The sequence below is a fragment of the Strix aluco genome, chromosome 4 (genome assembly GCF_031877795.1).
Source record: "Strix aluco isolate bStrAlu1 chromosome 4, bStrAlu1.hap1, whole genome shotgun sequence".
In the NCBI taxonomy this organism is placed as follows: domain Eukaryota; kingdom Metazoa; phylum Chordata; class Aves; order Strigiformes; family Strigidae; genus Strix; species Strix aluco.
In genome coordinates, this window is record NC_133934.1 from 126537231 (window position 1) to 126564992 (window position 27762).

The window sequence follows — 27762 nt, forward strand, 5'->3', positions numbered from 1 at the left end:
TCTTGCTTACTACAATCAAAACAACTAAAAAATCCCACCCTTACCTCCCAGGAAAGTCCAGGGTGACTACATGAGTCATAACTTAACAGACATGAAAAAAGGATCCATTTTAGTTCAGCTGTGAAACTGAAGTTCATATAGGTGTTATTCAAGATGCTTCTAACAGAGGCATGGAAATGAAAATCAAGTAGTGATAAACAATTCTCTTGTAAACATTTTTCCACCATTTCGCTCTCAAAAATAAGCACGTACTGGTATTTTGTAGACAAAGCAAAACAATCATTAGAACATTTCCATTCAAAAGGAAATAGATAAACAACTTAACCATTTATTTGACTGCATTGTATTTAGACAGCTTGTACATTTCATAACCCCACTGTTTTTGTTCTCATCAAAAAGGATAAAGGGACAGAAGAATATAATCCACTCAAAACAGCAGTCCAGTATTTTGAGATACACTTGGTATTTTCATAGATGCCCACCTGATACCTGAACTCCAATATAGGTTGCAATGTTTATACAAGACCTGAAATTTTCTTAACATAGCACTCTGTTTTAGCAATGTCTTGCAGTGCCCTGAAAAATAGTTTGTGATGTACTATGCAACACCAATTAGATTATGCCTACTTTTCTTGAAGGTGATGAACCTGATAATTTCTTAAAAAACAATATAATGCAAACATCCATACTGACATGTCAGCCAACAGCAACATTTGGGCAAATTTAAACATAAGAATGATCAACTCCTTAGTTAGATTTGTCAATGCAAAAGGTGAGGGGGAGAGGACTGTGTTTTAGCAACAGACATGAGAAATAACCAACTTTTCATCGCTAGATTTCTTTTGAAAACTTATTTTCATCTCTTTGCAAATTCAGAGCTTCCCACTTGATATCCAAATCCCAAGCAACACAGAGAACAAATCTGTTTCTTTTAATACGAACCAACACATACAGCTTCAGTATCTTCCGTAGTGAACTGTGTGTTACACAGCAGCAAGATCAGAACCTTTCAGGCAATGTACTCTTTTAAAAGAAACGTGCACCTATTTTGCGCAGTATTTTCAAAACGTGCATGGCAACAACTACTTCTTACAATAAACAAACAGAATTGTATTTGAAGTTTGCTCAGAAGCAATGCTTTTGGCAGTGCCTTTGTGAAAAGTGATTTCAGCTAACTTCTAAGTCGGCTTTTAAATCTGAAGACACCCACGGCTTAAATATTAACCAATAGAAAACTTGCCTGTCTGGCTTTTCAGTTTTTAAACATCAGCAGACACACAAGATAGCCCAGTTTGCAATTTGTGGTACAAGTCCAACAGCTGTTAACAAGGTATGAAACCTCCCCGATCTGTCTCCTTAGTTCAAGCAAGCCGGAGCAGTCACTACGTCCTGGACCACGGTTGAGAGAAGTCTGTTTCGACTGATTTAACGTTACCAACATTTAAGTCTTAACTATGAACGAAACCTCCTGAAAAGCCACCCAGAAAAACTGGCAAACCTGAGGGATCGGCAGAATGCGAACAAAAGGTTTGATCATGTCACAAGGCAGTAGTGGCAACACACAGGCTTTACGCTGAACTCCAACATGCTCTGTGAATTACAGACTCTGGTTTGTAACGCTTTGTCTTGGGCACCATTTTATATATGAGTTTTCTTTACTGAGGGGAACAAACCCCCTCAAATGCACAAATGGTGTCTACAAGCAGAAAACTCAGAAGGGCCAATTTCCATTAAAAATCTTTATTTTCAAATACAACTCATAATTTGTACATGGTAAGAAATGCCCGTCACCATGTGCGATTGGTCTGTGCAAAATAAGGCTTTCCTTTAAATCCAGTTTTCCTGCATAGGGCTCTTTTCCAAATGTTACTGGAGGTAGGGGTTTTGTTGGTTTTGTTTTTAAATGTACAGTAATTAGCAAAAAAAAAAAAAAAATAAATCCATGACTCAAACCAAACCCTAAAAAAAAAAAAAAGTGTAGTAAGGCAAATCTGAAGAGTACGCTCAACTACAGAAGAGCGGATTCACTGAGAGTTCATCCTTTTTCACAGATTACATAGGTTCTTCCACAAGTCAACTAATATTTCTTTTTTTTTTCCAAAGTGAAAAAAACCCAACTGATTCATAGAACTGGGATATATAATCACACTGAACAAGAAAGCCTAGACACTGTAATTACTGAAAAAAATTGATGGGTACTGGTAAAACCTATGTAAGCCCAATTAAAGAAAGGAGGAAAAAAAAAAGAAAAAAAAGAGAAAAACAGAGCAAGAGCGAATGCGAGAAACGGGGAGAGAAAGAAGTTCTTCCCCACTGCTTTGATTCTGGAGGGAAAAAATCCCCCAATAATTTAGCTCATGTAAGTTTAGAGAAAATGAGAGCAGCTAAAAATGGATACAATACACCTTGAAATTTATTTCCAAGACCAAGAACCAAAGATGGAAGCATTTTAGGACACTGAAGCAAAGCAATCTGAATCTGAAAAAAAAAATTGTTCCAACTATCTTAAAATAGCTGTTTTTCAGAGCTTCTAGCAATAATTTTGATTAAATAAATCATACCAATTTACATTAATTTTCTATATCTTCTTTTAAAAGTCCCTCACTCTTTTAACGAAAAAAGTGCATCCAAAACCAGCAGAGATTTACTGGTGACATCGGGTTCTCTTTTAGCAGCTACTCAAGGTTTTCAAAATAGCTTACACTTCTTGCTATAAGAAAAGGGGGGCCTTCCAAACCCTCGTTTGGGAGAAGTATCCAAATTATAAAAATCTGAAATAATTTATTATCAAATCCAGAATTTAAATAAAAGCAGAAATTTTCTTGCAAAGACAATTGAAGAAAGTAAAAGAATAAAAGCATGCACTCCAAACTCAGAGGTGAAGACAAATATACTTATCTATACAGGCACTGGCAGACGCAATTTAATTGTTACTGTTACTCATTGTAACACACACCCCACCCTACAATACATTTTTTTCATTCACTAATCACTGAGGTACCAATATTTAAGAATGGAAAATTCAATATTGAAAAATAAAACCTAAAATTGAAGCCTTTTTCCAGAAAACTATGGCAATTTTTGTATGAAATGTTAGTATACTTATAGAATTTTACAATCTACATTGGCTTTTTTCTGGAACCAAAAGTTGCGTTCCGCATACAGGTTCTTTGATAAAATGTTCACTGTGTATGTAATACAGTCAGTAGACTTGCAAATGAATGAACATATCTTGGCTATCAACTGGCACATCTTGCTGGTACCAAAAGAACTCGGACGTTTGAAACAATCGGTTTTAATTCTGAACAAACGCGCCATGCCAAAGTGCAACAAATATGTGCGACACTCAATGAGACACTGACAGAAAGAGCTGCATGGAAATTACTAAGTCCACCTGCAAAGCAATTTTGTACAAATTGCATTGCATGCAAAGGACAACTCTGCGCTGTTGGGACGTCAGTTGCTTGATGTGATGGTTTCTTTTAACGCAGCCATAGTTTAAGACGCAGTGCATCAACTCCATTTAAATAGTATCTGAACAGCCTCTTGTCTCGCACAAAACCAAGGTTTTCATAAAGTTTCAAAGCAGACTTATTTGTGATTTCTGTTTCCAATACAACCTTTAAGGAAAAAAAAGAAAAAAAAATATCATATTAGAAAGCAGTTGCAATTACATGACCACTGAAACAATTTCAAAGTTTTTATTTAAAGGTACACTTATTAGCAATGAGTGGAATTAAGTTTTTCTTGTCCTGACTTATTCAAGCAACCCCTCTCCATTCCTACGTTAAAAAAAAAAAAGCAGTTAACCAACAACTGTAATTGTAAACAAGTTGAATTCATATTAAGATTTTAGTTCTTTGCTGTAAACAGTATTTCGACTCCTAATAGCTAGGGTAAAAAATAAACAAACAAAAACCAAACAACCCCTGTCCAATACTCCCCGCCCCCCCCCCCCCCCCCCCGCAAAAACCTCAAAACCCAACCTACCAAACAGTCCAAAACATACTTTGAATTTTGAATGAGCAACTGAACTTTTTCATGTTACAAGAACTTGGCACATGAGGTTTGTTTAGTCATTTAATATCTTTGATCTCTAATTTGATAGATTTAGACCTAGATACAGGCTTCAGCCTTCTACAACTAGCCGTCGGACCCAATGTTTGCAACTAATATATGTGCTCAGTGCAAGTATCCCAAACTCAAATCAGAATGCACACCAGGAAGAAAAAGCAGCTTTCTCCATTCTTCTCCCCCTGTGTTGGTAAGACCCCAGCTGCAGGAAGACCTGCCATAGGTAGCTCAGACCAAACCCAAGTGTATGAGTAGTCCAAATTAAGCAACGACTCAACATTGTCGCAGAAGTCTGAAGCACAGGCAAAAAGACTGCACTGGCGTTAACATGAAGTTAATTACAAAACTCCTGAAGCATATCCTTCTGAATTGTTTTTCCCTTTTGTCTCCAAAGGCACTCAACAGAGCTCTGCCATAACTGGTAAGCCCTGCGCCCACTCCAAATGCTAAAAACTTGTTTTGCCTCTTTACTGTTGTCCAACTCAATTATTTAAGGATTCTGCTATTAAGGACAGATCATGGTTGTGCAAGAACACAGGCTGAACTAATAAGCTGACTAGACTACATACCGTCCCACGACAATGTACATTCACATATTAAACAAGAGCTGATGGACACTGTAGAAAGACCATACAATGAAAATACAGCCTAAGCAATTTCTGCAGCAAACCAGTGATCGCTGCTGGTGTTAAGTCCACTAATGGCTATTTCTAAACCAGCATTTGATACCTGCTCTCTGTAGTTAGAACTATATACATAAACCTTCCCAAGTCCACAAAAAGTCATCTACCCCAGCTCAAAACCCAGGAACCCACGACTCCCTTCTCCTACAATAAAAAGCAAGAAAACTGGTTAACATCCCCCCCACCCCCTCAAAATCAGGAACAAAATATTAGCCTGTATTTGTAGAGCAGTTTAAGTCAATCTACTTTATGGACTCTGAGGTCCTACTGCCTTCAGGCACACATTTCCATTCCCCCTCACCTCTTCTGCCAGCTCACTAGGCTTGCTGCTGAGCTACTTCAAAAAGCAATCTGGTAGAAAACCTTTCCTTTTGCTCTCCATCAGGTTTGTTTTCTGCAGTCTGAGGAGTGGCTAAGCCAATGTAAAAGAGGGAGGCAGCCATCAGTTAGACTGGTCACCTTTAATAAGATTTAAAAATCCATTTGATGTATATATTTGACCATTACTCAAGTTTCAAGCCTCCCTAACTACATTCCAATGGATAATTCCTCCTGCGCTTCTCAGCATAGGAATGTTGAAAGAAAGTGAACCTGAGACTAACAACCCAATGAACAACATAAGACTTAGAAGTTGTTTGCTTTCTGAAAAGGAACTAAGAGTCACACATTAAACCACTGACAGTCAGAGTTCTTCAATTACAGCAGGACAGTCTGTTGTACCTGCACACTTAAGACAACCTAATTCAACTCTTAGTCTTATGGTAAGAATTAGAGATTGAATTTCTCTACCTGGTACCTCACAGAATACTACTATCAAGTCTTGTGACTTGATCAAGTACTCTTAACATCCTTAATCCATTGAAATGTGTAACTATTAATTTATAACAAACTAGGGAAGTGCAATAGTTTTCCTGAAGAGTGCTATTTTCTATACAATTACGTGTATTGTACAACTTCTTAATTCAAATTAAAACAAAGCGTTACGCCAAAGAGGAAATCTGACCCATGTAAATCCACAGTGCAGAAGACTATTATTTGAACTCTTAGCTACAAATGGCATTCACTCTCATAAAAGTTTAGTAACCTAGCAGAGTGATATAACAAGTCTGTATTCAGCTGCAAGCTTGAACACCTTGCAATGCTAAAAGACTTCCAACACTGCAGATCATTGAATTTAAGGGAGTGGTTAAATGTTGAAATTCAGGTTTGTTGGAATTCCACTACCTGAGTGAATGCTCATCTTGAAAGCAAATGCAAGAGATTTGCTCTAGTACTTCTAAGGAAGACTTGTCACAATAAAAAAAAAAGTAATTCCCTGATCTCAATATATTGCATTGATCTCAAAGGGCTAAAGACATGTTTCTATTATCTAAAAAGGAAACAGTCATATTTTATCCAAATTTCATTAGCTTTGTTTTGTGAAGGATTCATCTCTTCCTATGTGAGATTTTCAATCAAGCTCCAAACCTTCAATCATTACATTATTTCTGGTCTCATAGGGTCTACTTTGCTGCACACATATGCCTGTTAAATCCTCTAACAACACAATTACATCCTCCCCTGGAGACCAGCAAAGGTCTGATTGGATTTAACAGCATTTTCTGCAACTTTCTGAAGGCTGTTACTTTCTCTTATATCTTGAATTTCATAAACCTAACATTTTATCTCAACTCTCTAATTTTAACTGCGTTTAGAAGCAAGAAATCTTCCACAGCGAGAGTGGAGTGCAACATTTATTATTATTACTAGAATTTACTCCTAAACTGAAGATAAATGGAGAGGTCAAGATTTTTTGCTTCTTCAGTTCATACTCTGAATGAACTGAAGTTTAGAATTCAAGTCATGGAATGAATACAGCCAAACCAAATAAGCAAATGAAGAAAGTACTCTCTCAGCACTCACAGAAGAGGTTGCTATTCTTACTTGTAAGTCTGGCATAGGATCAGACTCAAGTTATGGGTGCTTGTCCAGTGTCCTTCATCAGTTTAACTGCCTTAACTTTTAAAGAAAGGTAGCACCGAAAATATAACATTTAATACCTTAGATGATTTGCAGGTTAAGAAAAAACTGTCAATGGTTTGATAATTTCAAATAGGATTATGTAAAAATTAAATGTATATTTTTATAAGTGTGATATTGAATTAAAAATGACACACCTACTGTTGTGGTCAAAAAACCCACACTTTAAATCACTCTCAAGTTTCGATGGGAATTCTCATGAGAAGTTGCAACTCCTTTTCATATTCTACATTTTGCTTAAAAAAAGCTCTTAAGAGTCCCACTTACTAGAGTCTTATTTTGATTAGTTACCAGTTACATGGTGCATTATTTCAGTAATACGAACTGAATGAATCGTATGCAGATTACAGTCATTTGTTACAGATGGAAGACCTACATGTGAATGAACAACTCCTCCTTTCTAATTGTGATTAAGGGATGTAATAGTTCCACATGAAGGTCTTAAGCAGTACCATTTTTGAAAACTGCTTGTCAGTAAAAACTCAGCAAATGTACAAAAATCAGCCAGACACCCAACTTGCTGGAGTTAGCACATACTTTCCTTTTTCACACCAGAAGAAAAATCTCTTCAAAACTTTGAAGATGGGAGCAAAGCTATTCACCTTCACCTGATTTATTTCTATAGTTCACATTTTCTATGTAACCATCCCATAAAGTTATTCTGAATCATTGTGACCTATTGGAAACTCAGGCCATTATAATCTTGAAAACCTTCAGTTCACTACCCCAATCAGAATTCATTAACATCAAATGCCTGAGAAAGTCACGAAGGTAAAGAAAAAAAGTTTTGAAAAAAATCAAAGATCCCTCAAGTTTTGTAACGTTATATCCAGACACTCCAGCTCAAAGCATGCTGTTGAGTACTTTCTTCAGGCTTGAAGGTTATTTCTAGTTCAACGACCCATCCCCAACATCAGATCACTTCCCTCCTTTCCGTTCTATTGTAGGCCATGGCCAGCTCCTCCCCTCCACACAGATCCCATCCCGGCCAATTCACTGCTTCACTTACTCATCCACAGCTTCCCCAAGCCAGGAAGCAACCTCTGACTGGAAAGATATTGCTTCTCAGCTTTGAAGCATGGCATATAGCATAAACTACCTCCTAGGCAGCTGGCTGGACACAGGAGCTTGCACAGTAAATCACTTGTTCCATAGTCTTGGCTTAGTTTATTCCCATTAAATTAGCTTACAAGAAAAAAAAAATTCCTTAATCACTAAAATATTGCAGCATACTTTTAAATGCTAACACATCATTAGTGACTTAAAGATTTTCATCTATGATGTTGTATAAATCCTTTATTTTTCAGGACTCAATGCGGATACCTCAAAGTCCAGTCTATGGTACTTTGAAAAGCAACACACTGAACAAAACATTTATCAGATTATATGCCAGAAGGTATTAAAATTAAGTATATTTACTGCATCTATTCCATAATTAGACTGAAGGAAAGAGTTTCCAAGCAGCCTTTGGAAATTTTTCATGACACCCACAGCTGCATATTCATGTTTTTAATCCTATTCCAAGCAAGTGTCAGAAAAAAGCCTTTTTTTGAATTGCAGTTCATCCTATATCAAGTAGCAGCATCTTTTTATTTTCATCATGCTTCTGATTTTATTAGGGGATGTAGAAAAATATCTTAAGAGCTGCAGAGATGATTAAACTATCCACACACCTCACAAAGATAAATTACTCTGATGCACTACTTCATGTTTGATCAGCTCTAGGTATTAATTAGACAGCCAGAAATTGTTCTCCCAACAACTGTTGTGAAAACTGGTGAGGGTAAATGTCTTGGTGTCCTGGCTCTGTCAGACAGAGCTTTTAGTGGTTGGCTAGTTGGATTTTTCAGATTCTGGTCATGACTGAAAACTCTGCAATCTACCGATTAACCTACAAGTAACCAGCATCATTATTTTGTACCATATGTATCTGGAAGAAGCCTACACGTGGTGGCAAAGAAAAGAAGAAAACACAAAAACACTGGCTATTTGGCTGTTGATAACCTGTACGTGAAAAAGAACAACATAAATATATCAAAATCAGTGTGGATATGCCTCTGCTGACCAGTGTAGAAAGTCAGAAATACACTCTGCTTGCTCTCCATGCTGCCTGGGCATAATGAGCCCCCATTTCAAAATGCTGTGGTCAGCACAAGACTCAGCTGATGAAAAAGCCCCCAAGAAGCAGGACATAATTAGTTCAGAATCATCATCCCACAAACATGGTTACACAGTTTCTAAACTGGAACTGAAACCTGCCTGCACCCATCCAGCACACACTTCAAGGAGCTTGAATTGTAGTGCCTTCAATTAAAGAGGGACAGCAGCAGTCTCTGAAAAAATGCCCTCTGCACTTAGTACAAAGCATTTATACAGCATCATAGATGAAAATCTGTGACTAAGACTTAATGAGGTCTCACTGTAGACTAGCCTGTAAGCCTTATCATATTTATTTCATTTTGACGAAGATAAAAACCAGTAAGAAACACTCTTGGACTAGTATTACAGTGGTAGAAAAAAAAAAGACAGACACAGGAGAGATCATTATGCGTCTACCTGTTAGATAATCCAATTTAGAAATGTAGTTACGTGCGAAGTAGTACACATGCCTTCATAAATCATATGGTAATTACTGCAACTCTGGTAGCTTGAGCAGAAATAGCCAGTTCTACTACCGACTCTAACAACAGTAGGCAATTCACTTCTCTGCATTTCGATTCTCCAACTGCGATGTGAACAGTATGGTATTATTCCTCAATTATTTTAATTTTTTCTTTTAATCTGAAATGCTCTAGCAATGGCAAATAAATTCAAGACCATAGTGGAAAGCAATGGAAAACAAACAAACAAAAAAAAGGGGATTTTTTTATTAGTTTAATGTAGCCAGTAGTAAAACAGATTAGAGCAAAGCATATTGCATACGATGATAGAAGCAACAAGCCAAAACAAAGAACTTAAAGAATTACAGAACTATCAGATTGTACTATACTGCCCGAGTACAACATAAATTGGGGGGGGGGGGGGGGGGGGGGAGATGACACCAATAAGCAGAGGCATGAAGGAATCTGAAGGGAAGAATAAATATTTCAAACAATGAATGAAGTCAGAACATACGCAGGGATGCTGCAAGAGGCGTAACACAACAAGTGGAAGAATAAACAGAGTATGTGCCAGAAGTCCTGCAACAAAAATTGTAGTTTTGCATAAGAAACTTCACACACCGCAGAAGGACAATTGAGGAAGCAGTTGAAACAAGATCACAGAGATCAAAGGGTCATTAACTATGACACACTGAAATGACACAGTGCTCACTTATCAGGAACAAGCTAACAATTGCATTGTCCCAAGGAGCTGAAAGTTAAAGGGACAGATAACCAGATTAAGGAGGATGCTTGCAGGGAGAGTTCCTCACAAGTTAAACATGGCACATATAAAGATAGTTAGTTGCTTTATATATATGCCAAAAAAAAAAAAAAAAAGAAAGTAGGGACTAATCTGGAAAAGGAAAGACTAGTAACATATAGGCCTGAGAAAGTCTGACAGTGATTCAGTCACTTTCCTTCCAAGTTTTCACTGACATGCTAAATCATTAGAGATCTGTCAGAGCTACACAATACAGCTATGCACTGTCAGAACAGTCCTGATCACTTGCTGTGATAAAACCACCTTCTGCAGTACTACAGCATGTACTGTGCCAGGATCTCTGTGTATTCTAGAAGTATGGAAGTATTCCACACACCATGCAAGTTACACTGGTCAGCAGCACCTTAAACTAGAGTCTTTGGAGGAAAATGTGCCTGCGACCAAAGGCTGAGGCAGCTTTGCAAAGTAAAACAAAACCTGAAACGCTGAATTTGAGCCCTTATGACAAAATTAGAAAATCCTTCTCCTATTTGTGCCATATGTTTTTCTGAGGTTATTTTTCCTTTCATTATAAAAGGAATAGCTTCTTACCAACCCACTCCCCACCTAAAAAAAACCCAGTTCTGTAGAAGAAAAACCTGTGAAATGAATCCACATACAGTAGAATGAAAACCATTTACATTATGAAAGTTTTTGATTATAAAATCTTACCTCATCACAATCTCCTTCAACCATAGCATAAATAGCTTTCTTAACCAAGTTTGTACCTGAAATATAGATTTCAGTAAGTGTCAGAGTTGCAATGCAAAAGATGCTGGTTTATATATGACTAACGTGTGCTACCTACATGACATGACACCTGGGGAAAGCAGGGAGGAAAGGAAGAAAGAAACAAGAAGTTGCAGTCAAGTTGCAATCTCAAGTTTGAACATTAAAATAATCTGTAAAGTTATCCAGAGACTCAGCTTGAGCGCAAGATTCTTCTAACACAAGGATATTAGGAACAGGCTTCTATGTTTAACATAGTGTTATATATAGCCTTCCAAGATGTGATTCATTCCTTTTTGTTGCATTTAAAGTCAAAATCTGCTGGCACGTACTTGAAGGACATTCATCTTCCAAGGGAATTTCCTCTTACTAAAACAAATACTTCTGTTAGTAACAGAACTTATGAAACCACTTTTCTTGGGGCTGACTCCCATTTGGATTTGCTAGTATCTAATAATATGGTTGAAGCCCATCCCTTCCCCTCGGTCAAGCATTAATTTAATTCTTTATCATTATTCTTCATCTATTTCACAACAGTTCTACAAATGTAATATCCCTACCTGTCTGTAGAATTGGGGTGAAATTGAAAGTTGATTTCAAAGTTATTAGTGGAAAAAACTGCTGTTCAATGAAATTGCATAAATCTCACTTCCATAAGAAGGCTAAGGAAAAGGAAAAAAAACCCCAAGGAATCTAGAGAATGTTTTAAAGTATTCTCAAAGCTTTAATAAATTAAGATTTTCATTGAACATATGACAAAACTGTACTACATATAAAACAAATCTTCAGATTAACAGCACACTTTGAGAAACAGCAAGGTGGCAAATGTAGGAAAAAGTCAACATACATAATGCTAAAGTAAGCAAGGCTTTAAATATAAATTCTATTTATATAATTCTAAAATTATGAACTGACTAAAGCAAGGGAAAAATCTTGCAGAGATCTTCATAATAGCTTTAGTTCTTATTTACTTATGAATCCAAGCACCTGCATTTAAATTATGGCAGGCTCCTTCATGACTCAGCTAAAAGGAAAGGAGAGACAGGGATTTCTCAGTATCCTCTTCCCTCTGCTCCAGTATAGAAACCTACAACGGCTTTTGAATTGCACTGGAGAAAAAAAAAAAAATCCGCACATGCTTGAAAAGTCATGATAATATGTAGTACTTCAAGGTTTTTTGAGTTTTGGTCGGTATTTTTTATGAAGAAAACAAACACAATGGTACCATTCTGCAATGTATCAGCGTATTTTTCCATTGCAAGTAATCTTCTGTCTTTAATCACAAAAGTATGAGCTGTTCGGTGTGAATAAGTGGCAAAGCACTCTTCTAGCCTTTAAAGCTGACGTCTACATTTGACGTTAAAAATGTTACAAAATGTAATTTCACAATAACCAACACACAAAAAAAAAAAAACTTCCATAAGAACAAATCTTTAATTAAGCCAGCTAGAATAACTGGTGTTAGAATGAAACATCCTTTCATCAGGGCAAAACTGATTAACGAGGGAGGGCAAACTCCCTGCCAAGAGTGATTTCTTTTATCATGTAACTTCCCAAGAAAACAGATCTCCTTTTCAGTCAAATAGCAATACACAACTAGTTTTCTTCACTTATTAATACACAACGAACTATACATTCTCCCCAACAGGCAATATATGCATAACTGATAGGGGCAAGTCAGCGGATAAATTCACTGAAAAAAGATAGACTGAACATAACACAGAAATACAGTGATGAGGGCACATATAAAAATGCAAAGCAATTCCCCCTGTTGTTATTTGGTAATAGTGGTAATAGGCAGAGGTAAAGGGCTGCTGGCTGCCTTTCTTTTTAGCTTTATGGTATCCCAGATGTAAATCTCAGAGCATTTCAGGCGAGTTTAACAAAACAAAAAAAGCCACTGGGGAGCCTGTGTGGTCGTGTAAGGTGGGGATGACAGACAAACCACCACATCTAAAAGTTCAGTTCTGCGTAAACCTTTATGACAGCTACAGTTATCCCAACTACAGGATTTAAGTAAGAAATAACAAAAAAGGCTATTCTTACCAATTCCTTTTCTTCTGTATTTGGAATCCACTGCTAACATGGCTATATAACCTCTGCGGAACATCTTTTTGTGCATATCCAGCTTGCAGACGATGGCACCTACACACTCCTCACCTACCATGGCCTTAAAGACAAACATACACGTATGCATTCTCAGTTTGTGATCTACAGTGCTACCAAAAGTAGTAAACCAGTTCATTTTAAGTGAAACAGCCACACAAAATTTGTTTGCATAAAGCTATAAAAAAAATAACTAAATAAATTTTAAAAACGTCTCCAAAAGTATAAATAAGATTAAAGGACTCTTATTTCTTTATTACATTCAAATAAAGTTACAAGTCAATTAACAACCAATGAATTGTCCTGGAGAGAACCACATTACTATTCCATGAAGTCTACAGGTAAGAACACATGTGATAGAAAAGGGGGAGGAAAAAAAAAAGAAAAAAAAAAACAGGTTAAGGCATAAATCACCCTTTCACATGGGCTGCCACAGAGGAAGAAAAGTCCATTCCTGTTTTACAGTGATCTGAATTTTCATGTACAAGGGCTGTGGTAGACAACATGCTTCATTTTTGACTGGTTTTAATGTCAAGGCCACAAAGGATCACGTTGCTGCGCTTCATCTTTAGAAACTTGTCACTTTTAGTCACATGACACCCAAAGAACAAACAAAAAAGCACACAGTTAATTTCACACTTTTTAACTGTTCAGAGATTTCATTTGTTAAGAGCTACGCACTGACAGTTAATCCCAATGGTACTGTCACGAAAAGCATGGTCAAGGAGATGTAGTTAGTCTGAAGAATAAAAAAAAAACCCAAACGAACAACAAAAGAACCCAACTCCTCCCCAAACACTTATCAAACTACTTGCACAACCACTAAGTTCACCAGAATTTTACGATTAAATGTATTAGAGTGTAAGAAAAACTAGTCACACGTTAACTGAAGGATTAGGCAGCATGAGGGATTAATGACATTGTAACCTGCAGCAGTAAAACTGAATAATGCTGCAGAGTAGGACAGCATCCAAGGGGAGAATGAATTACTGTTCACTCAGGAAAGATTGACAGAGATAAAAAAGAAACTCATAATTGTACGTATGGGTGGATGAGTGGATGTACAGACTTTGATAGACCTGTATCTGCAGGGGGGAACTAGCCTTCGGCTCAAGAGTAGCAACTAAACCGGGACTACAGCACATGATTGGCACAAGCATGTGCTGGCACAAGCGCTTCGGCATAATTCAAATTTACATCAGTAAGACACATCAAATGAACAGGACTTGCCAGAGCCAGTAGTGCCAGGCCTCAGTGCAGCCCACCTGTGAACCCAGTGCTCGCTCCTCCAAAGCCTACGGTATATACTCTATACTCTACCTCAACCTGTTTGTATAGAGCTTGTAGGCTAAGAGGCTACAGACAGGAGATTCATTCATGCATTTCGTAGTGGAGGCACAAAGACACAGTTTTTTTCACCCCAAGAATAATAACGTCTTCTACGATCTCTGCCTGGATGGTGGGTTATTAACCAAGTTAGCTGTCAACCAGGAGCTGTATCAAAGGTGAAATGAAGCAGCCCAAAACGTATGAGCTGCAGTTACAAAGCTCTATGATACAGCATGATCCTAACACCATTTCTAATACAGTTTAAACTCATCAGGCAAATATAATTATTGCTAAGTTTTTATTTGGCAGGAAAACACGTTTTTTTTAGCAGTATCCAAGAACAACCCTGAACAATCTAAACAAGTGGTTTTTAAAACGATGAACAGAAACTGTAGCATGATCTAAATGGATTGAAATACACAACCTCTAAGCAGTCTTTCATTTGTTCTAAAACACAGTTTATTCCATAGGAAAGAAAAGTTGTACTTATACTAAAACTGTGTATGCAAAGTGTCAGCTCAAGGCAAGTTTTGTATCTCGGCTCAGACCTGAGAAAACCAGGGAGTTAAATAAAGAGTATCATCAGACAGGCTGTTCATAACATTGCTATAATTATGCAGAGCACCTAGATGTAATCTTATACCTCACTAAAAAAAAAAAAAAGCACACCACAAACTGTTATAGTTATGCTTTGCCCTGAAGTGAACACGTGCAAATTGTTGATCGTAACAGCCATGCGGATAATTTTTAAGAATTTTTTTTTTTTTTTAACATACGTCAAGACTAGTGACGTTGCATATCTGTGTTCTTTCTTGTTTAGGGCACTTCTCAGAAAAGCTATGTTCATGAATCATATATTTAAAACACTAAATGAACAGCAAAGAATTTTGTTTCAGTGATCAAAGAAGCAAATACCCACTGGTTTTACTACTGTTGCCAGACAGCTGAATAAAGTATGACTTTGTTACCAGTTCCCCAAACAAATCTATTTCTCTGTCTTTAGGCAGGTAAGTCTGCCAGTTAATCTACCGTTGTTCCACTTACAGAGGGAGTGCTGCATTTCCACCTCAATTTGAGGTTTTTTTGTTGCCTTTCCTCTCCCTTCTCCTTCTTTCGAACCTTATCTAAAGCTGGAAATGAACGTAAAACGTGATGTAAAACTTTGTAATTTAATTCCCTGGAGAAGGTTAAACTGTGTAAAGAAAAAAAACCCCAACAGACTGAAATAGGGAGAGTGGGGAGGAGAGAGAAAAAGTAGTTCCCATACAACACCATTTATGAAAAGACAATCATGGGCCAAATTTTCCTTTCAGGTATATGAGAGTGATTCTAAATATACAAGTTTCTACAAAGAGAATTCACCCTAAGTTACTATTATATATTATAAACCCCACTGAGTACTACAAGATTTACTTCAATCATAAGTCATTAGCAGGATTAACATACATGAATTCAAATTCAATATTTGCATTAACTTTGTTCTTATGAGTAAGTTTAAATATTTAAAACAAACTAGATTAATACTGTCATACTGCAACCATGTATTACTAGAAGAGTTAGCACAGAAATGTCTGTAAATCAGTAAGGACATTACTTTTCACAAAATTAAACAATTGGCATTAATTTCATTAGCAAAGATGGCATTATGTCTGTCAGCCAAGGTCTGAGTGCACATTTAATACCCAGATCCTGTGATATTTCTTCCCATTTAAAGAAGATTAAAACAACCAACTAGCTCCTGAAAGAGAAATATTTTGCGATTCAAATGCAGCAGAACCTGCGCTACTGCAATACAGCTTCCCTCTCACACATGCACCAAAATCCATCCCAAAGTATCACAGAAACAGCTCTGTATGAATCCTTCAGCTTACATCATGCTCCTGAATGCCATCTGAGGATACATTTAGGCTAATGGTTAAAGTCTGGCAGTTCAGTCAGAGCTCTTTATGATACTGGGCAAATCACGCTCTGTTTCCACTCTATGAAACTGGACACGAGTAATTCCCTCCTGTGCCAAGGGCATTGCCAGAATAACCACACTCGTTGTTGTTACGTACTCAGATGCTGCAATGACTGAAGTTTTCACAAAGCCGCTGACAGAGAGAAGTAACACAGCAAGCCTGTATCTGAAACCACGATCGCTCCTAAGAGGAAACTGGAATACAGAGAGAGTTTGCAAATTGGGAATGGATGTTATAGAACTTCTTCCTACATCTGCCATGAGGCTAAAAAGACTTCCCAGGCAGTCTCCTAACTTTTCTGGTTCTTCTTTTACGCCCCAAGTTTTCTTGCAACTAGAAACAGGGACGATGTCTTACAAGTCTTAATTTCAACATGAAGTATGCTTAGACTCTTGAATAAAATCCAATTAAAAAAAAAAAAAAGCAAAGCATTAGTATAAAACAAGATCTTAACTGCAGTCATTTAGGATTTACAACACATCTAAAACCACTTACATGGAATTAATAGGTTATTTTTAAACTTGTGAAAGTTTAAATTATAAATGCTGCTAGAGCTAGTGGCAAAGTTAAGAACCCAATAAAAGCACAGATTTTTCCAGATTTTTCTTAAAAGGCAGCTGAGTGGTGCAGTATTGTGAATTACAGGAGAGGTTACAACACTCAGCCAGAACTCTGCTTTTATTACGTCCTGTCTTACCCAGACTTTGGCACACAGTGAGGTTTCCTAAGCTCACCTCTCCCATGCTAACATATTTTGAAAACAATTTTCTGAAATATTTAATGTATCAGTTCTAAATGAAAGTTTTAGAAGTTTAACACTGCTAAGACTAGAAGCCAAAAATACACTTTAAAAGGAAGCTGCAGCTTTGAAAATGCATTTACAATCCATATGGGAACAAAGTTGTAGCAATGCTTCAAAACGCTTCACGTGAAACAAAAGATACCGCGTTCCTCTGTCATTTTTTGACAGAGGAGTGGTGATCATCAGTCATTTGAAGAGAAGCTGCGCTGACAGGGATTCTGGGAATAAGTAAAAACCAGGCATTTACAGGGCATCCACACCTAGCGCACAGTGCAAACCTGCTCTTCCAAAGACAGGCGAAACCCGAGTTTAAGCAGACAGTTACAGTTTATGGAGGAGAAGGTTATTCCCTTGCAACAGCTCAGTCAGATAATGCTGCAGTGTAACACATCAGAACTGATCATCAACTATCCCCAACTTGTTACCCCTAAAGTCAGGAATGAATTCGACACTGAAATGAACATGCTTTGAAGATTCCTGGTAACTCCAAGTCCTTTTGAAGTAGAATATGAACTTTTTTTGAGCATACAGTGGTTTTATACAGCAAAACCACGCTACTGACTAGTTAGGATTGGTCCTATGCCTTCCCTCCAGCTGTGCTTTTTCACCTCCTTCCTTGCACCAACACCGGTGCCTGTGACATCCTACTGTGAGTGTGTTTGGAGCCCTAAACCAACAGAAACTTGACTCTAAAACATATACACACATACTCACACTCTTATATGTTGTATGTTGTTGGTGGGAGGGCTACCTTAGCTTCCCAAATCAGAGAAACACAAGTGTTGGCACAAGCCAGGAAGAGGTAGTTGAACAGAAAGGAAAAGCAAGCAGCCCTTGCACTAGCCATTAGAGCAATGGTGCACCTTGGGAAGGCCAAGCCAAAACTCAGCAAGGGTCAAACCCATGAGATAATCATCATCAGGAATGATATTAATAATGCGCCCATAAAACAGCTCTGCACTGTCAGGTATCCAAAATGCTAGAAAGCAAAATTACAGTGTTTATGATGGTTTACTGAATAAATATCAGCAAGGGACACTTGTTGATCATTTACAAAAACAGACATCCCATCTTCAATTCAAATAGCTCCATCCCAGCCAAAACCAGGACAGCAGTTTTCCCTCACATGTTGAGAAAAGGGAAGGGAGCCCATGACAGTGCAATGAAGACATGTGAGTAAGCATCAGAGATTTTAAAAATGGTGATGGTGAGATTCAGTAAAGGAATTGATTGAACACCTACAAATATTTTTTCAAATACAGTCAAATTGCAGTCTAAACTCTCTCCCCCAGACCAATCAAAACCAAAATAAAACCTGAACCCAGAAGGGTGTGAGACCACAAGGCATTATAGACAAATGATTCTGCGAGATCAGGCACTATGCTTCTGTTCGCCCTCCTGACACTGTTCTTGCTAATTGGAATATGCAGTCCCCGACTGGAGATAAATATTTTAAAGAGACTTATTAGATAGAAGTAGTTCAGGAATCCATTAACTGCAGGAACAAATTAAATTTTATAGAACAGAAAGTCTTCAAGACAACCTCTAAAAAAACAAACCTTAAAAATACTAAAACCAGTCACAAAAAAACCCCATCAAACTTGACTCAACATACTGCAAGACCTTCAAATTATTAAGTAGATAACAATTCGCTGGCTTTAGATGTTCATAGCCACATATTCTCCTCTACGGTTTTATGTACTTTACGTTGTTCCACTCTTCAAAAAAATGGCAATACACAGAGTTCAAGTAAAGTTTTGTTGATTCTTCAAGGCTATTAAAAAAAAAAGCTGTCACTACAAAATAAGCTTAAGACGCTTTCTTTTCCTTGAGTGATATCTTATTCTTTGAATGTACTTACTAGAAATCATCTGTTTTAGTACTCTGTCAAACAACTTGCCACTGCTCTTCATAACAAAATTCTCAAGTTACTTCCTGACAAAAAAGATACAGATTTAAAGTCTAAACAAATGCATTGTGATCCAATAGTATCCAACATTACCTTGGCATTACCAGCAATACACTCGATGCTGAAAGTATGGACATTTGTCATTTGTAGTTCACGAGCATTTATTTTCAGTATGAAGTAAATCAGTCACACACATAGCTCAGTGCTTGAAAAATACCATTCTGCTCTGATCAGCATCCTTATAATGGCAAACATGACTTTGCATCGAACAATGTTGTCAAATATTTTCATATTTCTATTTTGTTCCAGACGGTAATGCTTTGCTCAACTTCCTATAATCCTACTGTATTCCCTCTTCAGGGTTTCTAAGAGGCACAGTTCTGAAAAATCCTCCTATAAATCATATAAATCCCACTATAAATTATACCAGACCCTAAACCAAGAACATTCAGGAAGTTTAAGGCCAGATGGATTCCATTAGCCTCACCTCCTGTACTCATATCCTATTAAAATTTTACAGAGATACTCCTCAATTGGAGGGTGTCTTGACTCTGGCTAAATCATACCTTTCAGAGAGGTGTCCAGCCTTGATTAAAACATCAAGAGAGAATAATTCATCATTTACCTGTGCAAGGAAGTGCCATACACTCCCATGAATGTTCTGGTTTGCAGACATAAGTTTTCCTATGAGTAAATCAAACACAGCTAAGCTCCCACTGTGCATGTATGCTTCATAGGCCAACTTATACTCAGTTTCGTATACCTGTGGACAGATTATCATCCTAAAAGCATGCTTTTCAACTGAGACACAAGTTCTTCTGTAAGAAGTGCTAATCATTTAGAAAGACAGGGTGACAGGTAAATCAATCTTCTCAATAGTTCAGTAGGAAGAATGTAACACTAAATACATTGTTAGTACAGCAAGACAGTCTAAGGAGCACGCTGCATGCTGCACACACTATCACACCTGTAAGAAGCAATACAGTTGCACTTGTCTTTTTCAAAGTAAGCTCACAGATCAAAAGTCTACAAAACCTTTCACAGCGTCTCTCCATGTATCACTTAACATTTACATGCTAGCCATGCTGAAGTCTGTTTTAAAACCATTGTGCAAGAATTACTCAGCACTCATTAAGACACTAGTGTACTAAGTACTTTCTTTTTCAATTACAAACCTAGGAACTGAGACAGAATGATAAAATGAGCTACCAAAGGTCACCAAAGTCAATGTCAAAACCAAGATTAGAAGCCTTGAATTCCTGGATGCTGGCCCTGTGCTCAAACCCTTTTCCCACCACTTAAAACATATATTAACAAATGTAGGAGCTTCAGGCATATGGTTTACTTATACATGCACAGGTCACAAGGAGACTTCATTAGGAAGACAGGTACTCCCAAAAAAGCTTGGCCTTATGCACACAAAGATTATTAGAAGTATTTCCACAAATGTCAACCCTTTAATCCTCTCCTCCCCAGCCCCAAACCACTCCCAGTTCCTGCCCTCCCTGCCCCCTCAGGCACTTACCAAAAAGCAAAGTTGTGGCCAGTTGTGGATAAAATACCTATATGTGTAAATGGAGTAGGGTTCAGACAGATCTTTGGTGATCAGTCTCATGATATCGGGCATCTGCAACTCTGACTCATATCGGACGTATCGTATCGTTATGTCCTCCTCGGGCTGAGAGTCCGTTCCCGAGCCTTTCAAACTGCAAGCTGCTTCTAAGGACGCGGAGAGTTGCAGCAAGGACTCCTCCTCCTCCCCTCTTTTATCCCCCTCCTCCTGCTCTTCCTCCTCCAAGCCAGTCTCTCCTGCCCGTCCATTGCGGGCTGCAGTCTTAGCAGCAGTTGTAGTTGTGGCAGCAGGCTGGCTCCTGTCCTCTCTTACTGCTGCTGCTGCTGGGGGAGAAGGAGGAGGAGAGGGTGCAGTCCTTTCCTGGGGAGGGAGGTGGTTGGTAAGGGGGGATGAGCACGGTGCTGTGGTCGGGGGCGATGACTGCTGCTGCTGTCCAGAGCCCATTGTTTTACTGGCTCGCTTGTTCTCCAGCCCCTCGGGGGCTGCCCCTGCCTCCGAGCTGAGGATCTTGCTCTTGAGAGAGGCCCGCAGGTGCCGCAGCTCGGGGCTGATGAGGCCGTTGAGCTGGTGGTTGTGGTGCGGGGGATGGTGGTGGTGGTGGCGGTGCTGCTGCGGCCCCCCCTTGCCGCCGTCGCTGCCTCCTCCTCTTCGCTGCTGCTCCCGTCCGCCCGCGGGTCCCTCCTCTTCCTCCTCCTCTTCGGCCTCCTCATCCTGGGCCCCGGTGCAGGCGGCGGCGGCAGCAGAGGAGGTGGAAGAGGAGGAGGAAGCAGCCCCCCCTCCCCCTCCTCCTCCGGGGAAGGGGGAGAGCGTGTCCCCCTGCGGGGAGAGGACGCTGCTAGGCCCCGGCGGTACCTCGGCCATATCCTACGGGAGAGACCGACACAAACTCACCGAGGAGGAGGGCGTCAGACGAGACGGGGGCGAGGGGGGGGGAGGCGGCGGCCTCACGGGCCGCGGTCGCGGGGGGTGGGGGGGGCGCGAACAAAGGCAGAGACAGTGCCCGGGCCCCGCCTCGCCGCCCCGCCGCCGCCTCTTCCTGCTGTCCCGCTCCCCCCACCGCCGCCACCGGGGCCCTTCCCCGCTCCCTTGCGGGCCCCGGGCGGCCACCCGCCGCCGCCGCGGCCTCCCCGCCCGCCACCGCGGCCACTCACCCCCGCGTCTCCTCAGCGCCGCGGCTCCCACTCTCCGCTCATCCAGCGGCCGCCAAGCGCGGCCGCCGCTGCCGTAACCCGCAGCCAAGTTTCCTGTCAGCCTTTACGACACTTCCTCCCTTGGCGGCGGGGCTTAGCGACGGCGGGGCGGGGCCGTCTCGCCGTGGGCCCGGGCGGGACGGGGGCGCCGGCAGGGCCCGGCCGCCCTCACGCTGCCGGCCTGGCCCGACCCCGCTGCCCGGAGCCCGGCGTCTTGGCCCCGCGGGGCCCTACCGCTCCGCGGGCACGCCGCCGCCGCCGGCTAGCCCAGGAGGCTCGGGGCAGCCCCTCCCGCGGCCGCTGTGGGGTCGCGGCCTGCCCGGGTGAGGCCGGCACTGGGGTCAGGCTCGGGCCTTGGGGCCCGCTGGGCCTAGGCCGAGCCCCGGGGCTCCCGCTCTGCCTGGGCGCCGGAGTTGGTGGGCGCAGGTTTCACCAGTTGCACCGATGAATACTCACGGTGGCATCATTGCCCTCAAACATCTGCCAGTGCTACCTCCCCTGCCCTCGCTCACACCCCAGGAGATGCTCACGTTAGTGTTTGTGCTTTGTTTTGTTTGATCAGTCCAGACCTGACCAGGCACGGGCAGTGTCCACGAGGACGCTGCCAGCAGTGTTTAGTCTAGGGATGGGCACCAGCGGTGTTTTGGTGACACTGTTGCAGATAAGAGCGCAGGAGTTGTTGCTCTTTCAAAAGCAGTGTGAGGGACATCATTCCTTGTCTGGGTAGGCAAAGGCAGGCCTTGGGCTGCCTTGTACAACTGATAACAGTGGAAACGCTGCAAGGCTGAAAGAACTATTCTCAAGCAATCTCCGCTGCTGTTCTGCGTTAAATAATCTCTTGTTTTAAGAACATGCTACTAGATACTGCAGCAACAACAAGTCCTTTAGATGTGAGGATTAACATGCACCCATTGCCCCTCAGAATGCAGAGAAATGGTGGGTTTGTCCTCACATGAAAGCTTTGCAGGGGTGTTTTAAGACTTCCTCATTTTCATTTGCTACAGTTATTTTTCAAGGAAGTGACAGGTCTGGACTTAAAAGGAAAATCCAGCCAACTACTCTACATGTCCTAACAGGATTCTTTATTTAGGAAGAAAATAGACTGTGGGGTTCCAGGCTTGCATTTATGAATTGCTGAGTTCTGAAGTAAAGTAGGAAAAGAGTAAAATACCTATTTGAAAGTGAGTGAATTATAAGGCTTTTATTCAAAGTAATTAATGATGGAAATACTTAAATTCTGAGAATGAAATGGGTCTCTGTATCCTTTTAGATTTATTTATTCTTTCCCAAGGTTCCATTCAGAAAGATTAATGCATTTTATCTCTATTCATGTTGGCTTTACGTGTCCTGCAGTTGCTTTGTTTTCAGACACTTCTATCTGCTCTACAAAGGTGTTCACATACACAATTTTGTTCAAGGGTTTAATGGGGTTTTGTGTGTGTTTTTGGGCACCAGAGGACACTTGTGGGCCTGGTCAGAACTGTCCTGGCACACCAGCAGTGCCGTTAGGTTCACTGTCCTCGGGTAGTTTGAACAGAGCAAACAAATGCCTTGTCAGCTTAGGGATGGCCCAAATTCTGTTCTCATTTGCCGTGTTGCGGCAGTGTGATTGAGAGCTTCTGAGCCATGTGTTAGGGTGATACCTGTGTGAAGAAGGTGATCCAGCACCAGCAACATTGTTAGAGAGGGTGAAAATGGTCGAACTTATCATGAAAACACTGTTACCTACAATGAAGTTACAAGTACCATGGAAAAAAGCCCCTTTTGGGTGCACTCTAACACACTGGTAACATTTTGTGTACCACTTCCAATACCTGTTGAACCACTTCCAAACTCAGAAGGTCCTAGTTCTGATGTTGATCTTAACAGTTCACTGCCCGTAGCTAGGATCTGTCTGACCGAAGATAGACATGGGTAGGGCAGACACCTCTGAGCTGGTGCCTTTGGTTCCCCTTAACATCAATGGAGAGGAAAAGGCACCTCAGTGGTGGGATCCAGCTCATGTTAAAGTAGATTTCTAAAGCAGATCAGGTGAAATGTGCTTTGGAGGTGCCATTAAATAAAAGGACTTCAGCATAATTAGTTACTCTCAGACGGATACCCCCACTGTCACTCTCTGAAGTTAGGTGGCAGTTGTCCTATGACCACTGTTGAGATATTCTCAGTCTGAGTGCCTACTGCGCCTCTTAGTTGTCTTATTTCTTGTCTTCATTATGAGAACAGATGCTTTTAAAACTGATGTTCTGGACCAGAAGCAGCACCTTCTTTTTTAATAGCCTTAGGTGCATTTTATTCCTTGGATTTCCTCTCACTGCTTTTTGAACCTCCAGCAGCCCTGAATGCCCTCATGCAGTAGCAAACCACACCTCCTGAAGGAGGGATGGGCCTTGAACACAAGCCTCATTGTTTCTAGTTCTTTCTTCAGTAACTCTGTGACCTTGGGGGTTTCTATGGCTTATTTATTTGATAAGTAAACATCACACACTTAGGAAACTTAGTTCCGTTATCTATGAAAAGAAAGGGAGCTGTTGATGGCCTTCCTCTTTTTCTCTTAAGTATTTAAGGGAAGTACCTACATGCTGATTTAGCTTCACAGCTGCTCTGCATTACATCTGAACTCAAGGAATCCTGGGTAGAAAATGGACATCTCAAGATGCCACGTTTCCTGTCACAATAAAGGTGACATCCCAGCTGCACCAGAAATAAGGATGTTGGAGACGGAATATCAAGATGTACTTCATCTGTGCAATAAACAATAGGAGCAGGTCAACGCTTAACAAAGAAGTGTTGTTGCTGGGTTTTTTTCCTCAGGAGGAAATAGTTTGACATGAGTGTTTGACATGGAAGTAGAATTCCATCCAACTAAAATGTTCTCCATTGTTCTTCATTTATCAACAATGATTCGTTAAAAAAGAATGTAACAGTGACCGTGTTACTTGAACTCGAGTTCAGCAGCAAAGCAATAATAAAATTACGTCTCTTTTTCCTTTCCACTTGTCCAAGTCAAAAATAAATGAGATATTTTGGAATCTGATTTTTCAGGTAGGCACATGAAAGTTTTTCATGGGCCTTGTCAGTGTTACGGCCCTGAGGGCATCCCCCTTCCTGGGGGTTTGCCCCTTTGGGCTCAGGGACAGCTTTGCAGTCGATGGCTGACCAGCACGACCGCTCCTGCTTCACCTTGCACTGCCCCCTCGCTGTGGCCTTGTCTGCTCGTCTGGACTCTCCGCTGAACCTGGTCACTGTCACCAAAGTGGCTCTGCTTGCTTCGCTCAGGCACAGCTGGGCTGTGCGTTTGTCGGGGAGGTCACCCTGCTGTCCTCACCTCTTCCACCCAGCCCACCTTGCTCGGGCCCCGGCTCCCCTTCCCTTCTGGAGCAGCGTCCCACGCTGCTGTTGCTCAGCAGCCGTGTGTACCAGCACGCCTGCACCTCACGATGGAGAGCAGGGACCCCCGTGCTGATCCCCTTGTCATCTTTGTGACGCTTTAAGGATAAACAGAGTTTATGAACAAGTGCCCAGGGTGTGCAGATTCGTGAACCCAGCTGAAGCGGGGCTAAATGTCCGCGGCTTTAGTACTTTGGGTGCTGTTCTCATGCACCTGTACTGGGTCAGGAGCTGGTCTAGCATCTCCCCAGGGCTGCACCGGCTGTTCTAGCTGAGCTGTGATCTCTTCAGAGCCCAGCCATGAACTGTGTGGGCAAAGATGCCGTCATTCAACTAAAGCAGCTTGGCTTTGGTCCTTTGCAGCTCAAATAAATACAAGGTGATAGCAAAGATGTACACGCAAGTCTGAAATTTCTGCACTGAACTCTACATTTAGAGAGGAAATGCAACATGCGCTGGCAGAGGTGGAAATACCAGGTCTGTCCAAGTTCCTGAAGCAGCAAATACAGAACCATACAAAAAAATGTGCAAGGTTATAGGCACAGGAAAAGAGGAATTCAGTAAAAACAAAATGCATTTGTATGTATCAAAGAGTGTTGTTCAGTTCGTACTGAGGAAACTGGCTGCTTAATGACAGGATTCATGCTCAGAGAGGGAAAACTTCCATGTAAAATGGTCAGTCTGGAAAAACTGGGATTTAGTAAGTGTTGTAACAAGAGAAATCACAAGGGGGTAGTGTTGTACAGCACTCCAGCCTCTCTGCCATTCCCACAGCAGTGACCCTCTGCCGTAAACCAAGTTTATTTTACCAGAGGAAGATACTAAAGTCACTGCCTGCATCTCTTCTGACAGCAGTCCCTGGGAGGATAACATTTTTCTCCGTGCGAGACAAGGACTTGTAGTGTCAGGATCGATACAGCAGCAGAGTTGCCATCTCTGCCTTTGTAGCTACATTGAAACCAAGTGTGAAGTGACAATGAGAGAGGTTTGACAGGTTATAAAAAACCACAGCAACACAGAGATCTGTGAAGGATGAGTCAATCATGACAATATTTATTCAATTTCTGGGTCTTACCTTTTATTTTTTTTCCCTACTATAGGTGAAATCATGTTACTCCTTCATAACTAAGGGTGACTTCTCTTACCCACGCCTGCTTTCAGTGGCAGGAGGAAATCATGGCTCAGCAGGAGGAGTAAAAGGTGTGCCCATAACCTCATTCAAGAATTCTCCTTCTAATAAGGAGCTCTTGAGCTTTTCAGGAAGAGTTTCTTTCTGTCTTTGCTGCCCTGCCAAGACTCCTCTCACTTCTCTCCATCTCACAGGGACACAGCAGCCCTTACTAGTATTGGAAGAAACAACGTAAAGAGCAGAGGGAATGTCCCCACCTTTCTGTTGAACCCAGGCTTGATGTGTGCTTAGAAACCCAGTGAAAATGTACTTAAGAGCAGAGATGCTTGTTTAGAGATGATTTCATAAAAGAGGATTGATTCCACTATGCCTGGCATCTGGGGCTAATGGGGAATGATTAATTTAAAAAGATGTGCTGCACTGTGAATAGCCAGAGACAGCTCTTCTTTTCCCAACCCTTTATTGAAAAGGGGCAGAGAAGGAAAGGTTCAGGGGGCAGCTGCAAATGTGATGTACAGGAAAGCTCAGTGTATGGCTGCAAAGCTAAAGTCGGTAGCTAAGATCTCAGCTGGTGTATATAGACCCAACTTCACTGAAAACAGTCCCTGGCACGGAAGGGAAAGTGCTGTGAGAATTACGTGTGTTTGGCTTTCTCATCCAGCTGGTTGCTCATTCCATCATTGTTTGGTGCTCTCAGTATTGCACAAGGAGATATTTTCACTTGAGCAAGTCAATATGTTGATCTTGTTGCATGAACTGCTCACCCACGCACTCTGACCCATCCCACTTTATTGTGTGAAAGGAGCACACTGTCAGGAAATTCAGGCATACTTTCTTGCAATAACACCCATCAACAGTTTTAGGCTCAGTTTGACCACTTCAGCTGGCTTTGTTTTATAGCTGTCAAGCAAAAGGAGAGTGTAGTTACAGCATATTAAAAAATCAAGTGACTGCATCTTTTTATGTGAGCTTGCTGAAAGCTGTACAATAGAGACACACCAAAACTATAGTCTTTTGAAAAACCCAGTAATAATCTACGTAAAACTGTTTAAAACATCATTTAGCATGTTTGATCATTAAAGTATGATAATCTTTTTAGAAGGTCCTCTGCTAGTTGCTGTTTTGCTGATAGACTCCCTATGGTATGAAATATTTGGTGGAATAAGTACCTTTAAAAACTGTGGAGGATGTAGAAGGTGGGGATGGAAACTTATTAAAAAAGAGGAGGGTTGGAAGGAGGAGTTAGGGAATTATAGACACATCAGCTTATCTTCAATTTCCTGAAAAATCCTGGAACAAATAATCAAACCATTTGTAAGCATTTAAGAGAAAACAAGGAGATTAGTGACAGTCAACATGGATTTGTCAAGAACAAATCATGTCAAACCAATCTCATTTCCTTATGTGGCAGGGTAACAGGCATTGAGATAGAGGAGAAACAGTCCAAGTTGTAAGTCTTGACATTAGTT

At 40.7% G+C, this 27762-nt stretch overlaps 1 protein-coding gene across 10 annotated transcripts; it reads right to left on the reverse strand.

The window, feature by feature from the left end:
* Nucleotides 1–308: 308 nt before the first annotated feature.
* On the reverse strand, nt 309–21816 carry NAA30 (N-alpha-acetyltransferase 30, NatC catalytic subunit). Of its 10 annotated transcripts, none has more exons than XR_012622872.1 (6): nt 21739–21816; nt 20540–21451; nt 12954–13077; nt 11468–11569; nt 10851–10906; nt 3540–3620 (listed from the first exon to the last, which is right to left on the reverse strand). XR_012622872.1 is itself a non-coding variant. In XM_074821037.1 (5 exons), exons 2-5 carry the CDS (start codon nt 21446–21448, stop codon nt 3483–3485), a joined length of 1227 nt encoding a protein of 408 aa, XP_074677138.1. In that variant the 5' UTR covers nt 21449–21451; nt 21739–21816; the 3' UTR covers nt 309–3482. The 10 variants fall into 10 exon arrangements, 7 of the variants coding, with proteins under 7 accessions (XP_074677138.1, XP_074677142.1, XP_074677143.1 ...); XR_012622871.1 differs by lacking the exon at nt 11468–11569 and adding an exon at nt 11895–12016 and having other exon boundaries at nt 3544–3620; XM_074821037.1 differs by lacking the exon at nt 11468–11569 and having other exon boundaries at nt 309–3620.
* Between the last annotated feature and the right edge of the window lie 5946 nt (nt 21817–27762).

What these genes read in the sequence shown, in the direction of transcription:
- NAA30 (XM_074821037.1), bottom strand. Translation starts at nt 21,448, where the DNA reads ATGGCCGAGGTACCGCCGGGGCCTAGCAGCGTCCTCTCCCCGCAGGGG. An exon ending in GGCCACAACTTTGCTTTTTG is followed by an intron (nt 13,078 to 20,539) that starts GTAAGTGCCTGA and finishes TTTGTCTTTAAG; the next exon opens with GCCATGGTAGGTGAGGAGTG. An exon ending in ATACAGAAGAAAAGGAATTG is followed by an intron (nt 10,907 to 12,953) that starts GTAAGAATAGCC and finishes TCTATATTTCAG; the next exon opens with GTACAAACTTGGTTAAGAAA.